Below are 18,008 nucleotides of genomic sequence, written 5' to 3'. Positions count from 1 at the left end.
GTGATTCTGTGAATGTGCAGATGCAGATGTAGGTAGCTGGCTCCTCAAACAGCAAGATGGCACCTAAATGCATTTAAAGACCTGAATCACTGTCAGTGAACGAGGGCTATAAACTTCTCAGTAACTCAGAGCTTCTTCTGTAAAAATAATTAAAATTTAAGTATCCTTGGATACATTCTCATCAATTATAAAAAGAACTGACTGACAATGAAAAAAACAAAAGCTATCCTCTCACCAGTTACCATCACTTCCAAGCTGCTTAAAGACATTAGTCTCATGTGGGGAAACTCATATTCTGCAGCTTTAGATGCACCTGTTCTGCAAGTACATACACCTCATATCTTTCAAGCAATTTATTTCCATACCAGTTAGAAAAACAAAATTAACTCTGAGGAAAATAATCTTCAGCCTCATTCCAGAAGAATTATAGCTTTATTCTCAGCACTGTATTTACCTTTACATACTAATTTCACTAATCTCCATTCAGTGAATGATTAGGACAGCAAAGAATCTGCAGGGGATTTCTATGTGGTTGCACACCAAATATGTCTGCCTGATGTGAACAACTGGAATGTTAATGTCAGTTTAAATGATGAAGCCCTTAAATGATTCAGTTAAATGCCTGCTTTAGTGAAAGCTTTGTTTGCAGAAAGGTCAGGAACATTTCTTATGCACTGACAGTCATTTATGTTTTGGACTTCTAGCCAGTGCCTGCAAATTGGCAGGCCCACCCCACAGAGTTCCAAAAATGTCCTTCTCTGTCCGTAGAGCTGCTTCCAGCGGTAGCTCTCTTCCCACTGCCACCACCTCTTTTGCAGCCCGAATCACGCTGGCTGGACCCTCTGTGTACTGACTTAGCCAGGCTCGGGCTTCTTCTAACGCTCCAGCTTCATCCGAGGATGAGAGTGTCTCCTCTGAGAGCCCAAGGTGCAAAGCCCTCTCAGGGTCCACCCGGGTAGCCCCACTGAGGAGCTGGAGGGCAGCCCTGCTGCCAATGATCCGCACCAGCCGGGCACCTCCTCCCCAGCCTGGCACCAGACCCATGAGCTTATGGACAAATCGAATTTCACTGCCAGGTGTCATCAATCTGTCAATGAAGAACAAACACACACAGTCAATCTACGCATCGACTTCCATTTTCAGCTCAACGCCACTCAATTTTCTATGTTTTCCTCCCCTCTGCCCCCAAAGGCTGATGGTAAACTTGACAGCATGCTGATTACAGCCAGAGCTGGAGTATCTTAATTTTTACAATATCACGTGCCTCAGCTGCAGCTTTTGGCCCTCCTCAAAATGAGATACACAAGCTGCCACAGTAAAGATGCTCAGTGCCCACACTGACACCTGTAGTCGGTTCTAAGTTGCATTTGAAAATAGAATTGCAGTCAGAGGGCACGCTACACTTAACACTGCCAACACTGCCTTGCTAGTTCATGCCTAAAACAACAGGGTTTTCAGTAAAACTCAAGCATACTAATGCACAAACCATATTTCTCAAGAGGATGTATCATGATCTTACTAGTGATCTGCACTGGGGAAGTTCTGTCAGCACCCTGGTGCTTTATTTATAGCACAGTTGATTTGGGTTTCGTTCCATACTTTGGAGAGTCCATGTGAGTTTGGTTTCTAACTGCTCATTCCAACAACTCATAGCTCATAACATAACAGAATTGCTTTCTATTTATCTATTGCTTACACTGTGTAACAGAGCCGCTCCCCTACCGTAGGTAGAGTCACATTTCTCTTTTCAAAGATTTCACATCTTTGCTTCTTTTCTACAGTCTGTCACCTCCCTAATTTAACAACTCACCCTAGGGCTGATTAAGCCCTCTCCCTGGAGGAGCAATGCGGCAGCACTGTACTGTCTCCACACAGTGTTCACACTGACACACACATTAGGTTAGTGGAAAAAGCTTCTAGAAATAGAAACACACAGAATAGGTATATGGAAACAAACTAGACTTGCTTTTCCTTAAGATGGTACTCTGCAGCGTGGTTGCTTGCTGCTGTTTGTAAGACAAATAACGCTTGTGAAGTAGATTAGCTTCTACTTCAAGCACTAATTGGCTTTCTGAAGATAAATCTTGTAATACTGAGACCTACACACAAGTCTGTTTCCTAACAATGCAGTTTTCCATAGTGAAAATACCAAGATGAACAGCTTTAAAAGGGGAAAGAATTAGAAAACCTTTAAAAAATGCAACTACTTGTAAGAACTCACAGTTCCCAAATCCACTTAGTTATTGTTAATTGTAAGTTTACTTGATTGCTTTTTTTCTTAACCAGAGCACCATCAGCATCCATGACATACTATAAAGCTCCAGGGCTGAAGAGCTTACGCTTTATCCCAGATCCAACACAATGCACAAAGGCAACAGCTGACATGCCAGATTGCATGAAAGCCTTTTTGTAGAGATATTGGAGGAAGGTTTTGAGACAAAAGGAGGAGAGCAATGTATGGCAGGCTTTTAGCTAACATGAGCAAGTGCTTCCCGAACCCAGCAAATCCCAGGGAGCTTAGGTCTCTCATCTCCAAGAGGAAGACTCTGCAAGTATTCCAAAACTCCTTTGCTGTCTCAGCTTACTTTGCAACTTGCTGGCACCCAGTGTCCCATTGGCAAAGCAATAACAAAAACATTATTAAGGGTTTAATTCTAGCTGTGCTGAGTGATGTGAAGCATTTTAAAATAAGCAGTCATATGCAGATAGGCATCTTGATGTAGACAACCTCTAGGCAGTCTCATAAGACAGGCACTGCAGGTCAGTAAGGTTGAATCTCAGACTGTCCCAGGCACCTGGGGCCAGGCCTTAAGGACAGGCATTTCAGTGGACGTCTTGAGGGCAGTGTACAGACTCATCTGGGAAGCTGGGTCAGCACACTCTGAAGTTCTCATGGGAAGTCAAATTTTACATTCCAAGCACAGCTGACCCATCAGCGCCAACAAGGAAAAGGTTGCAAACGTTTAGTATGTGGGAAAGGCTCTGCTACCCTGCAGAGTTCTCACCTCCCTCTCACGAAATGGAACCGAGCATGATGAAAGGAAAATAAATGACTGACAGCTAAATCCACAGAGAGGCTGTGAGGCTGCAGCTGCCAGAATCTTATTGGGATTCACCTCTCCGTACAATGCTCTTTTGAGCAAGCTCCACAGAAAATACTGAGATAAATGGTGGTCAGTGGAAGGCGTAGAGGTAGTCTTAGACTGCCTTCAGGCTTAAGAAAGGCATGGAACTGGATGATCTTTAAGGTCCCTTCCAACCCAAACCATTCTGTGATTCTAAGTCACATCATTTCTTACAGAAGCCAGCCATCACACTCTCTGTTAGGTATACCTCTCCCCATGCTCAAGGAAGCAGTGGAGACCTGAGCTCAGATCTGAAGAGGTGCACACCACTGCCAAGCTAGCCTGGAATCAGCCTCTGAACATCACCAGCTACAACCTCACATAAATATTTTCCTTTTTATTTTATGAAAGGAATTGAGCCTACCTTCTAGGACATGACAGAGCTGATCTCCCATTAGATGAATTTATGTAAGAAAAGTACATCAAGCATTACTAAACATAATGAGGCAGACATCAAAAAAGCTGATAAGACCGAAGCACTATTCCATTTCTGAGCTGTTATTCACCTAATCCTGCCCTGCCTGAGACAGAATAGTAGATGAACACAAAATAAACCCCTATTTGACTGAGTATGCCTGTTCTTGTCTTCCAGGTCAACAGAATTAAAATCTGCATTTCCTGTATCCCAGGGGAAGGTTATACCTTAGACGCATGCCTTCCTTGTCTAAAAAAAAGCAGAAAATCTGTTACATGACAATATTGAAAAAAAATTTATTAAATGTAATTAATGTACAAAGTAACTGGAGACCTTACAAGCACAGAAACCTCCTTTGGAAACATAAAGGCAGCAAAATCCTCACAACTTAAACTGGAAATAAGAGGTTAAGGGAATAGAAGCATCAAAGTGCAGCTGAAACCTTCTTTAAGAACATTGTAATTCCATGTTACAAGCTCTACAACCCCACTAGGAGGAAAGCAGAGCCACCATGGGCCACATCCAATTTTGGGTTAGTCATCTAAAGCAAACAAGAGCTACAGCAAATGTTTGTGCTGTACATATTAAATGTTCTCAGATGCACTAAATGTTACAAACCCTCCACCTTTGATCAGAGAATTCCTTCACTCCGTGACATCTCATTTCACCCACAAACTACCAGCTGTCATGTCACATCTCATCACATCACTGGCAACACACGTGAAGAGAAAGCCTTATTTGCCACTCACAATGCAACCAAACAAATCCTATCCTTAAATAGGTACAATTGCTTCCTCAAAGGTGGCTCTAGCTGTGAGCTAACAGCTATGCTTCCCTTTGCTAAAGTGGAAATTCTCTACCTGAAGCTGGAGATATACAATAAAAGGTGCAAATACAAACAAAAATGTATTTTCTCAGCTTTTCATACCTCCTTTTTATAGTTACTGATGTTACTGAACTGGATGTCCCAACAGGTAAAATCGGTTCCCTGGGCAGCATTTAATTATGTTTTGATCTGTGCTAGCCCATACCTCATCACTTCCTGAACCTCGGGGTTTAAATTATATTCAGCATTCTGACAAGGCAAAGGCACAAATGAAGTTTACTAGGGAGGGACAAATACCATCCTCTATTTTATGCATTTTAAAAGCTCCTACCATTATGCTTCTGAAACCTATGATGTAAAAATGGATGCCTAAAACACTAAACATGTTGTCAGCAACCTGGATTCTGTTCCCATTCCTGCTTGATTCAGTGTCGTGTAAGGACACAGCTCTTGACTTGCAATCTTTTCCTTTTAGCTGGCATGAGACTGGCACACCAGGGAGGGAGGCTGCTGGCATCACACAGGGCTGCAGCACCTGGTTCTCAGCTTGGGAAAGGACCATTGCACAAGTAGTCAAGCACTGCTTCTACTGCACACTGTCCTGAACAGTTCATGTAGTACACATTGCAGTTTAGAAACTTCCAGTCTCACTGCCTTCTCCCCATTTTTTAGCATGGCAGGTGGCCCTGCAAAGATTTAACATGTACCTAGTGCTCAATCCACCTCTGATAATCTGCATTCCAAATCTCAGAGTCAGAAAGATATTTTAGACACATTTAATGTGTCTAAAACCTATTCTCCCCACTATGCACAGACAGATGCTAATGCACATAAAAGAAACTACAGAACTTCCTTAGCATTAAAATGCAAACTCTTGAGGCCTCGTATATGAGCCCTCCTTGGCAATTTGTTCCAAATCTCTTTCCTGCTTTCTCCAGAATCTTTTAACAGCAAAAGTAATCCCTTGGTATAGCTCTGAAAACAAGAACCACCACACTGACATCTTCACAAAGCCACAGAAAGCCTGAAATTAAGAGTGCTGACTGAAATTAAGGCTGTAGTTCATGCCTGCAGAGACCTAACCTGGAAACCTAGATACTGATAGTTAATTATGAGACAACATTGTATTCTAATAGTTACATCTTTTCTTGTATAAGTATTTAGTCTCTCAAAATATTTTTAGGACCATAAATCTTACTTTGAAAGCTAGGAATACTTTCATCAGTACTTAACTGAGGAGTGCACAGGGGTTTATTTTTAATTAAAAAGACCTCAAACACCTAGATTTAGCCTTGCTCAATATTCCAATAAACAAGCCTTCTGTGGTTATTACAGAAACTCACCTTAAATCAAGTGCATTAACCAGCCATTTTTGCAATAAAAAAGAATTCTGAAGCAGCAAGGTACTGTGGGAAGAATATTCTGGAGAAGAAATATGCAGTACTACACTAAAATAATTTAGCTAGTCAGCAAAGCTGCTGATGCATAGTTTCCAGCCCTGACTTCAGTTTTTGTGACAGATGTTGTTAGAATTAGACCCTCGAGAATAAAATAGTCTCCTTCAAAAAGCAAGTTGGGACTAATTATTCTGCCTCTGCCTATCCAGTGCAGTGTCTCGTCACTATCACTACACCATCAAATTACCTAGGTACTCTGTAAAGGGATTTGCTAGACAAAAGAACTAAAGATCTGTCTGAAATTCGGTTATCCTACTACACACTATCACCAATCCTTCAGCCCCCCAATCCCAATTCACTGTATATATTAGCAAGTGGATTCATCCTGGGAAGAGCTAGTCATATTTTCACTTATCTTTCAGTATCACTTGATTAACTGGATAGACTTTAAAGGATCAAAAAGCCATGATTAAACGTTTAACCAATAACTCCTTGCTAATTATATTTAGCAGATTTTTGAACTGCAGCGATGCAGTTAATATTGGCCAGCCATGACTCTTCCATGCTCTCCCAGCACAGCTTGCTGGTATTAATTCCCCTTGCTCCTCTCCCATACCTTCTCTTTCATGGAGAGCTTCTTCTGTTTCTGCCCTATGCAGAGAAAGAATAAGACCATTAGACATTACAGGAATTGCTGCTTCAGAGCTGTGGCGACACGAAGTGAGACTTCCAAAGTGTAAACCTGTTAAAACTAAAGCTTTTGGTGATAGTCCATCCACACTGGCGTCATAAAAATAAACCCCCAAGTCCTTGCTCTCCCTGGAAATCCTTTAGTCAGAGTAACTCGAGAGATGCCTAAATGGTAGCCACTAACGAATGTAAAAATGAAGACAAAATGGTTTAAAAGAGTTCGAGGAAACTATGTTCCTTGTACATATCTTTGATACGATTGCACTAAGCTGCTCTGCAATCCCAAATGTCAATAGGGTAAGAGAAGTCATACTTTCATATAAAGACAAAAAAACGTGGTTAATGACAAAATTCTGAAAAGTAGGGTTCTGGATCAAAGAAAAAGTAAGATGTAGCAACAAGAAAAGAGTTGAAGGCAAAGATGGAACACAAAGACATCAGAACAGAAACTGCTAAACAGACATGAGCCCATTTTAGGAGGAATATGGTCTGTGAGAGTAAATAGGAGCTGAAGGTATGGATAATTCCACCATCTACTCCCCAAACACTGGGACATTCAATGGAAGATGAGCCTCCAAAAGCAACAGAGTCAAGTCAAAAAGGCTGTGTGTTTACAGATTTCAAAGGAAGACACTCCAGGGAAGAACCACAAAAACAGTATTGTTACTTAGATAGAGATCCTTTGGATAACAGGAGTTGAATTGTAACAGGCAAATACAGAAATCTGCATTCCCCAAAATCCAGCATCTAATCAAGAGCAAAGTCTGCACTGAGAAGAATTAATAAAAGGCTTATCTGCAGCAAAAAGCAGCAGAGCACACGGTCTGTGATCTGGCAAGCCCCAGACTAAAACTGGTGCAGACATGACTGTGTAAGAATAACCAGAGAAGTGAAAAAGGTTTATTTCTTAAGTACTTTCCTGATCAAAGGAGAGTAGCTAAAAGAGGGTCAGACAGACTGTTAATTTGAGAGAGGGATTATGGAAAGAAAGAAACATAGGGAAATAAACTGCTGCTAACACACTGCAAGGGGAGCAGGGCAGCCTTGAGACAAGGTAGGTAGGACCTCCCAAAAGTTTCCTGCAGGTGATGCTCATCATCACATTGGCTGCCATACACACAGATGGCTCTTCCAACCTCATTCTAGACTAGAATTTCTCAGAAGTCAGGCAGAGACAGTTTTACCCAGCAGAACTGCATTAGGGGTTTTAAATCTATTTTCTTACCTCAGGCTTGACACTTTCTCACTCGTGGCCTCACAGAAGCCAGAGAGAAAAACATGCCATGAAAAGCTACATTTTTCCTTAAAGGGATAAATAAGGCTGAATATTGGAAATTACACAAAGACCTTTTTCTGTAGCAGGAATGAAAAATTGAGTTAGGTGACAGATCACAGGGCAAGAAATAGGGATCCAAAAAAGCATGACTGATCAAAACTCCACAGCAGTATTAAAGGAAGTAAGATGAGCTTTCCTCCCCCTATCACTTTCCAATAAACTGACAGAAAAGAAAATTATTTGGCCAAATTGTAAAGCAAATCTGCCCCATTTCCCAGGATGGCACTTCCTGAGGTCCATGTACAATGCTCATGGGGAAACCCTGCAGCTCAGGGCACTATCCCCCACCAGTGGTGATGGGGGGTGGTCAGCCCTATGTAAGGGGGCTGTGGGGATGGGGAGAGGGCTGGCGAAGGGCTCATGCAAGGCAGCACATGCTGCTTGTACATACAGTGCAGCCCCTTTGCAAGCTGTGATGCAGCACAAAAGCTGTTTGAGCCGCACAGTGTTCCCTCATCCCCCCTCTCATGCTGCAGCATTCAAGAGAGCTGAGGAGATCTAGAAAACAACAGAAATGTAAATCAAAAGGCTTTTCCCAACTGGAAAAGACATAGATTTTTACAATTACACAATTAGCAATAAAGAGTCCCCAGTTCCTGGCTGGTGCCTCAGATCTGTTTGACAACACCCCCTGTGCACACATGGGGAAGGAGCAGCATGGCTTTACAAAGGCACAAAAGGCTCATACCACAATTTAACAGCACACAGAACCAAGAGAATAAAACAGATAATTACACTGGGGAGCTGTTAATTCCCCTGAAGTGTGTAGCATAAACTCTGCATACAGCATGAATCATCAGAGCCACAAAGCGGGAGTAATGCCCAATTGCTCAAAATGTAGTGCCAGGATTCCTCCGTTCTCCTCACAGCTGTACAAAAGCAATCCATGGGGTACCACTCCATTTCTCCTTCCCTGTGAATGACCAATGTCTTACTAACTCTACTCCTCTTCTAATTCCCAGCTCTGACCTTTTTTGTATTACCCTGGTATCAGTGGATCTCAGTCCCAGACATGCTCCTCTACCATACAATCATTTTCAGAGTAATTCTCATCTAACATAGCAGACGGGTCTTACCCACGAAGCAGGTTTTAGCTATTCTTCACAGACTGCCAAAACCTCAATACACAAGTGAGTGAACGCCAAAATAATGCTCACATAAAAATTACTCATGCATCTAAAATGCTACATGAGTCTTTCCTTCCAAAAAAGGGAACTACAGTTATTTGGATTTAATTAAGCAAACATCTTCAACAACAGATATGCCTTCTAGACAAATGCAAAAAATTCCATTATAAAAGATCCAGTGATATTTTACTAGATTTGTCTATGAAGAATGACCACTTGGAGGTAAACGGGTTTGATAATTGACATTTTTAGTCAAAGCTGAATGCCAGTATTCATCTAGAAATAAAAAAAGGACATTGAAGCATGTTTTCAAATTGAAAATACTGTATTTTTTTTTAATTATGTACACATTTTGATGCAGCACATACATCCATGTTTTTAACTTTGGTTTCCCACATCTTTGTTTCTATTGCATATGTTTGGTCTTGATAAAGACCAAAGAAAACAGAACAAAATTCTCCTGGACCAAATTCAACTCTCTTAAAGCAGGAACATTTCAGTCATATTCTCTGCTCATCTCTGCTGCCGATACATAAAGGCGAGGGGGAGCTTCCCAACACTCTGGGTCAGAGCCTGGCATCTAAAATGTCAAAGAGGCAAAGATCACCTCACTGGCCTGAACTCAGCTGCCTAGAAAGGAACAGCGTTTCTTGACATCAGTCCTAAGAAATGTAAGGCTTGAGTTGCTGTAATACTTTATGATGGATTTGATATGTCATATTTCTGCAACCCACAGCATTAAAGGATTTAAAATATGTTGTAACATCACATTAAATAACAACCCTTCGCAAGACCTAGGCAGCAAGACATACTTTAGCATCTGCTTGCAGTGCTACTCATGATGCATTTGCACATCCTACACAACAATTTCTGACTAAAGCAAGAAGAGATCATACACTTGTTTGAAATCACTGGTGATTAAATTATAATGAAATGTTGTCATTGTGTCAAGTTAATAATCTCAAACAAAACATGCTGAAAGTTGTTGGTTTGGTTTTGTGTTTTAAATGATCATGGGGCTGTGACCCAAGTTTTCATTTTTCCAGATACGATGCATGAATTCTGAGGTTTTTTGTTTTGTTTTGTTTTGTTTTTTTTTGGTTGGTTGGTTGGTTGTTTTTTTTGGCAGGGGAGATGAGGGCACAGTGACTTATAAAAGGTATAAATGGGATGGAGAATTTAACGTTAAAAGTCTACATTAAAACAGTAATTTAGCTTCTTTGCCTTTCTGCCTTTTAATGTAGCTCATTAGTTACACTGACAGGGAACTACAGCCAGCCTCAGGTCACTAACTGATGGTATGTTCAGACTAGCTGGACAATAAACAGGCTCATTTTCAGCAAACTGTAACAGATTCTCCACAAATATTCCTAAAAGTGTGACCAATTATCACTGAAAGTATCACTTCCCTCGTATCATTCTGTTTACAACCTTTCTCTTTCACACACACAAAACCACACTAATTGAAATTATTGATTTTTCCTCAGTCAATATATTTGCTTTCTGTTTATGAACACATCAGCACAAAAAACTACTGGAGGATAACACCTAGCAACAGACCACAGAGTAGAAGTTCTTACACATACAACAGTTTAAGTGCAATAGGAATTTATTTTACGTAAGAATTTATAATTTGATTTATTCTTATGGTGACTGCTGAGTTACAGAAGTAGCAATTCATTGCTTACTAACTACAGAATCCAGGAAGAAGCGGGAAGCTAAAGCCACCAAGGCTTATAGATTCCAACAGTCTTATTTCACCTGATTTTGGATGTCTGGAGGGAAGAGGAACACAAAGGTCTAACCTCCAGAGCTCTTCACTAAGACATTGGGTTGCTTAGGGTTAGAGGGGAAAAAAAACCCTAAAAGGTGGTGGGGTGGGGTGAAGGAGAAGACTGGAAGTTGCAATTGTGAAGGCAATATTTACAATGAAAGTCGGTTGAGATCCACACCTTGCAAAAACCCCAGTAACTTGGGGAACATTTTGTCATTTCAATAAACAGTAACTGATGTGGATGATTACCCTCTAGTTATCTACAACATTAACCATATTGTTACCTGGAATGATGAAGAAAGGACTAGTTCTCCTTTTCACAGTAGCACAGGACGGGACTAAGGAAATTAGATAGACAACAAGGACTCTGGAAGACATTCTCTAGAAGCTGATCAAATGCAAAGTTAGCCACTTAAAAGCTGTGGCTTCAGGGGAAACTGAGGCTACCTAACAGCTCCCTAGAGCTGTCGCCGTTTAGAAGCTGAGTTCCTCCTTTGCTCTAGCCATACTATATCTATCCCTTTACAAACCATTTTAACTCACTGTAAGGACAGGAAACATATAGTCTTTCTACTGCTTCCTAGTGAGATATTCAACTCATATAGGCATACTTTACTGGTGGCTGGCAAACCAGAGGTCAGCAGTGAGCTGGGAATGGGCAGCAGGGACACTCTTCTCAAGCACCAAAGTGAGCTGTTCAGGCAGTCCATCCTTCTCATGGAGCCACAGCTCAATACAATCCCACCTCAGAATTGGCACACTGGAATAGGTAAGTGCTTCTCAGACTTCACATTAGCCAATTTGTGGAGCTGTCTGATTATATATATATATTTAAAAGATTATTTTGGTAGTGAAAATCAGCAATACAGCATCCAACTCAAACACCTGCAGGCAATTTATCTCAACTGGGGATTACTCACTTCACAGGTGCAAGCATAATGGACAATTTTAGTGCATTTGTACTGTTCCTAAACTAACTCTCCTTTAAACTTGAATGCTTCCCTACAGTGTACTGACAGCCCAGGGTCTCAGCAAGAATCAGCATGGGTCCAGCTCTGCATTCCCTAAAATCTGTTTTATCTAAATTTTCCATCATCTTTGTTTATTATTCCTGTGCAGCAGAATCAGCTGCAGACAGGATTGTTCAACAGAAAGGACATAAGATTGCATGGCAGCAGTCGTCTAAAATGTAGTCACAGGCTGATAACCAAAATCTCATTCACCTAGGATAAGATGGTTTGGCCTCCTAAGGGAAAAAAAACTAACTTAGAATGAAATAAATCCCTACAGAAAGACAACCCCAGAAAAAAACATCAACTCCAATTCAGGCTATGTTGCTGTTATTTACATTTCCAGTAAAATCAAACAGTGGTAAATTTGAACTGTGGACTACATAAAAAAATCCTCTGCCTGGAAGACTGTGAACCCATGAAATTCAAACCCAAATGAAAACTGATAATAAAGAAAAAAACCAAACCAGGCCATAAAAACAAACCCAAAAATACAAGTTCTCAAGTCCATTTCTAGCAGTGCTGTGATTACTTAAGCAGACATCAAGTGTGCTAGGTTGAAAACAAGAACAGCCTTCTTAAAGGCAGGCAATGTGAAACTTCTAAAACTATAACCCACTTCTGAAAATTTGTTAGAAAATTGTACTAACAAAACTCCCAGGGCTTTAAAAATGTGAAGCGATCCATGACTGCAATGGAATTCTAAAACTGCCAACTGATTTGAAGGAGGTTTTACATGCATACACACACATATACATAGAGAGGAAAATTTTATATAGCTAAAGTGATCTGTGGCATACAGCAAACACCTGAAGCTAAGAGAACCCACTCTCAGATTCAGCTGCTGATTCTTTTCTGACAATGCACAGCAATGTTACAGAGTCACATCTAATGAAAAGTGCTTTGTCAGCCTGGAGTTTGCAAGAGCTCATGGAAATGTGAACCCCATCCCACTACATTCATATCATGCTCTGTCCAGTGAAAAGAGCTACTATGTACTGAAGCACCCTTATTTCAAACAGCAGCATCTTGTGTACCTGGAAGCTCTTCCTGATAAACTAAAAGCCTTGCATACAGTGAAATATTTCCAAAGAAGCTAGTGTTTTGTGCTCTGACACCCTGAAACCTATTTCCATAAGGAAAAGCTTACTGTAAAATAATAAGGTGTTTCCAGCTTCTCCCCCACTCTTTTTTTTTTGTTGTTGTTGAAAGAAGCAACAAATGAGAAGTTAGTCATAGTGAGCCTAGATCTATTCTATTCTATGTAGTGGTTATACTATCTTCTACTCTTTTCATTTCATATAAATTATAGTTAATGCACTAAACACTTGTAAAACACAAGCCACAACAGGAACACACACCCCAAAAGCTATTCAACAGCAGTGAATTTCATTGTATCTCTTATGCATTTTATGGAACAAGCCTAAGACCTTAAAATGAAATACTAAGCATGCATACATATTTCACAAAAAAATACGAAACATCCAATTAAAATGCAGCAAGGCCAATTTGATAAATGCAGTGTTATTAGCATAAGCTTCTTCCCTTTTAAAAAGCTTGATTCTGCCATTCCTAGAGACACAGGGCAGAAGATTGCTCAGAAAGAAAATACCTCTTTAAATCAATGGCACTTTTTATGAAGTAGGATACTGCTCAGCATTAACAAGAGTAATGAAATTGGCTCTTTGTGATTTAAGTGTGCAATATTAAGTACAGCTGAAGAAATAGGAGATTTATTAAAAAAAAAAAAAAAAGAAAAAAGAGAAAAGGAGAATACTGCTGCCTCTACCTATGAGCTCTTTTTGAGGTCAGTAGTCATAGAAATGGGTAGCTTTCCATCTTTTCACTCTCACCCTCTGCCTGGAGATGCCACCTTTTAAACTAAATTCACACGGTAGTGACACACCTCTATTTTGACTCTAGTAGCATTAGGAAGCAAAAAAAGGGTAGTGGGGAAGAGGCTATATTTTTCAGCAGCATTCATATACAGTGGAATTCCATTTGCCGAGTAGCATAAGACCAAATTTTCAAAGTTGTAGACATATCTAAAAGACTTACACAGACACTGCCTCAGGGAGTTTTCTCAAAGGCACCAATGTGAAATAGAAGACAAAACAGCTCAGAACCAAAGTTAGTCTTCCTGGCTATTGGCTGGTAGTCCACTGCAGCTACTGTCCTCAGAGATTACTGTGATCCACTAATTGCACAAATGGATTCATTACCAAACTGTCTCTGCCCCATATCTAACTCTTAGTTTATTGCCCAACAACCCACTACAATTGTCCAAATTCCTTAAACCAATCCTGCCAAGTCAGTTCTCCTTTATTTCATGCATTGTGTAAGTACAAGATACACTTCAAGTTTCTGCACACAGGGAACTCAGAACAGGTACTTCATTTCAGTCATTTGTAAAATTGCATTACTGATTCATTTGTGCATGTCACTGAAATGGCTGCAGTGTCATGAAGAACCACAACATACACGTATTTGGCAGAAGAACCCAGGAGCCATCTTCACAGTCTGAGAGAGAATATTCAGCTGTGGCATACTGAAAAAAGCCTAGGCTTAATGAAACTGTTATAAAAAGCTCAGATGTCCAAACAAGTTTCATACCTGCATGGTTTTACATTATTGCTTTACAGAAATAATTGAGATAAATTATTACAGCGTCAGAAGTCTTATCTTCCCAGTATTCATACCAGAGAAAGTCTGAAAGGGTTTTAATTACCTTGCCCTTCTCTGGACAATAATTTCACCCACCACCACCCCAGTCACATGTTTATAATCTTTATAAGGATGTTGCTTTTACAAAGAGTCATACTGCAACAATCCATAAAGCAGCTAAGATTCAGTAAGATGTTCTGAGAAGACCTCTTCCCCCAGATCAAAGGTGAGCAACCTAAGAGGCTTTCACTTTTCATCACTGTTCTTATGTCAGCAATAAATCTGCCAGAGTTCATGCAAGCCCTCCCTAATCCAATTTTAAATGAGCTGCCTTAAAACAGAGCAAGAGACAATTAACCACAAGAACTGCCTCTGGAAGAACAGATCAGTAATATCTTAAACCAACTCAGCTATTTTAAAATTGGATTTGTCCACCACACCTCTGCATTAGCAGAGATGTGCATCATGCTGCCAGGGCACATTTCAGAGAAGGTACATAAGCCACTTTGCTCCAATGAGTCACTTCAACAATATCTGTATAGTCAATGTAGTATAAACTGGCAAAGATAAAAATAAGAAAATATTTTAGGCCAAGAAGTTTGGTAGTTTACACTGTAACTATGAAAAATAGAAATGGATTTGAAAATTTAGAATTAAAACCAGCCACAACTCACTCTGTTGTTAATAAAATAAAATAAAATATCCAAACAATTGATTCAAGGAAGAAAACAAAGTGCACTGATATCTGTTCCGAAGTTCCTCTTTTGGCATCTAGAGAATCACGGAAGAATACCTGTTCCATTAATATCCACTCATAGTCCCCCCCAAAAAATACCTTTTGTCCCCCAGTATTAAAATTCTCACATAATTGGAGCAACAACAGCAACAGCAGCACAGATTATGTTTCTCTATCTTGTTGCTGTTATTAATTAACTCCCATTTGCTCCTCCTGAATTGCTATTATTTAGCTGCACTGGATGGGTGTGTTAGAAAGTAATCAAAGATGCATCAACAGCTGTAGCTATAATGAAAATTATGGCAGTACATCAGAGGAACTGCAGCTGCTCAATTCACGCAAATAAGAGCTACTTGACAGTGACTATAATTACACAGTATGTCAAACAGCATAGCTGGAGTAAAAGTACACTACGTATTTTAGAAAACCAAAAGATTTCCATTTCATTATGTTCACACCCCCTAAACTCCTATTTAGGGATAACAAGATTTTCTTTCTGTCAACTGACTCACAGATACGGAAAGGTCTACTAAGTCTCCCAGGTGCATTCTCATGTCAGTGCCACAGCTGTCAAACACAGTACCTCTCTGAGTGTTTACCAGGCATTTATAATACAGACTGTACTCAGAGGCCATAGTCAGAGTTGGGGTTTCAGATGTGTAGATATGAAGAAAGATCTGGCCACATCTAGTTTCAAAGTAAAGGAAGACTGCTTCCAAGTGGCTCAGACAAACACAGATGCCATCTCCTCTATCCAAAGCCTCTTCCTGACTCCTGGAACAGCACTGTGATATTCTAGTTTACTTTGCTTAACATTACTTTTGTGTAAGTACTTTCAGCTTGTCCTAGACAACTTATTTCTCACTTCAGGCACCAAGGCCGTCTTAAAGAGCACTGGTTTTTGCTAGTTGCTGGCAAATTCCTGTACCTGCGTGGAAAAAGAATAGGAACAGAAACTCATTTGCTTTCCTCTGCACCTTGAACTCGCTTGAAAAACTGTACAGCACAAAGCTATGTTACAAATAATAAACCTAGAACACAAAATACCAGACTAATGGAGAGGTTGATGTATTTATTTTTACTTATGTCAGCCACGTAAAGGCATAAGGGGGTATACAATTTTGTAGTCCTCTTGCCTCTCACTCAGGGGTGAGAGGTTGGACCTACTTGGTATATAACACAGCTGGCTGCTAAAGCTCCTTACTGCTTTTGTTTTACACAGTGATTCAAACTGTATAACTTGGCAGTAAATACTCTTTCCTCTGCACTATCAGCAAACCCAAACTTCCTTTTTCCCTCTGAAGTCTGCTGACAAAGCCCAGTTCCAAATGCCTTGGAACTCAGCGACATGAATCCTGGTAAAAGTGGTACCTCAAGCTCCTCACATTTCATAGGTACAGTCATTAAATCTATGGTCCAACATGACAACTACTTAAATTGGTGATGTTACCTGAAATCACATGCCGTGGTAAGTTCTGCTCCTCCTCCAATAGCTTTTCCTTGGACTAGTGCAACACTGATCAAAGGCAATCTACACAAGAGAGTTTTGCAAGCAAAATTCATGCTTTTAGTCTTTTACAAATGACAAAAGAATTCAAGCAAACCATCTCTATAGTAAAAGTTCAGAAAAAATATACTGTTGAAATTAATTTAAATAACTGTATCTTTGTGGCTAAGCAGCACAATACCAATTCCAGTTATGCCAAATTGGTATGGAATCCCAAAATGAAACAGTAAGACAGATATATTAAATAGAATCAAAGTAAAGAAGATCAAGTACTGTGTTATGAAAAATACCTGCTATAGATTATACCAGAAAAGACTATCTGCAAGAAGGAGTGACAAGACTCTAAGCCAGTACAGTATAGAAAATAGTAGAAAGGGACACAAAGAACTGTAGGGCTGGGTTATCTAAAAAATAATGAGATTTAGCATGACATCTTCAGAAATTTATTCAAACAGCATTACCATTTCAGTCATCAACAAAACTTTTCCTTTGGAGGACAAACCCATCCTTTGAGGATAGCAGCAATATGTTACCTTTGATGGTGTTGTATTTAATCATGTTCAAGGTAATTCGAAGGACAGAAGGAAGGAAGAATATGTAGGAGAACCACTTTCCCTACTGCCATTGTGTAATGAATACTAATGAACAGTGACTGACTTCAGATAAGCTAAGTTCCGTAAGAAATTAAGACAATTGGTTAGTCCCAGAATTTGCATGCCTATACAGCTGTTTTGTTCACTTACCAGCTGCAGTGCGCTTCATACAATACATGGCACAAGTAAACCCACTAGAAGAGAGTAACCTCATTTCTTCTGTGGACTATGGGGAACCAGAAGATATGGGTCCAAGTCCCCTACATTCACATGCTGATCCTCTTCAGGATCATACCAGCCTTGGCTCTCCCTGAGGCAGACTGGTCCCGTCAACAATAAATGTCCCCAGACAGCAATTCAATGCTCTCTCTGAACTGTATCCTTAATGTACTCGAAGTCAAGCCACCTGAGGTAAGGGCTTAATCTTCATACATCTTGGTCCTCTTTGGTTTGCCCCATGAATTCTGATTATACACAGACCAATTTATACAAATGGATTCTAATCCTGAGGATTCCTTAAAAAACTACTACCATAAAGTCTCCAGTCTTCTGCACAGTTTTACAGAATAATGTTAATTCGTAACACTTTCTCATAGAGATTATCTAAAACAAAGAATATTTATCTTCAAAGAGCTCTGAGCAGCAAAAAAGACAAACTCTACCACACATGGATTTAATAGAAATGTGATTTCTTAAGGAAGATAAATCTAAAGGAAAGGAAAAAGTGTTTTTCAGAAGTACCAGATGGTAGAACTGAATACATTTCTCTTATGAAGTGGGAAGATTAAATAAATATATTAAATAAATG

The 18,008-nt window shown here is 40.0% G+C and overlaps 1 protein-coding gene across 1 annotated transcript in view; it reads right to left on the bottom strand.

The window, feature by feature from the left end:
* Positions 1-338: 338 nt before the first annotated feature.
* ECHDC1 (ethylmalonyl-CoA decarboxylase 1) overlaps positions 339-18,008 on the bottom strand; it is a 35,267-nt gene continuing 17,597 nt past the window's right edge. The window contains exons 5-6 of the mRNA XM_061378262.1: positions 16,551-16,631; positions 339-1,087 (exon numbers count right to left, since the gene is read on the bottom strand). Of these exons, the coding sequence (XP_061234246.1) occupies positions 682-1,087; positions 16,551-16,631 (487 nt within the window). The 3' untranslated portion in view covers positions 339-681. The remainder of the gene's footprint in view (positions 1,088-16,550; positions 16,632-18,008) is intronic.

The sequence above is a fragment of the Neopsephotus bourkii genome, unplaced genomic scaffold (assembly GCF_033783945.1).
Source record: "Neopsephotus bourkii isolate Nb327-2 ecotype Australia unplaced genomic scaffold, CSIRO-AGI_Nbou_v1 NB_1765, whole genome shotgun sequence".
NCBI lineage: Eukaryota > Metazoa > Chordata > Aves > Psittaciformes > Psittacidae > Neopsephotus > Neopsephotus bourkii.
Note: the sequence above shows the minus strand (reverse complement) of the source record. Positions and strands in the feature narration are given on the sequence as shown.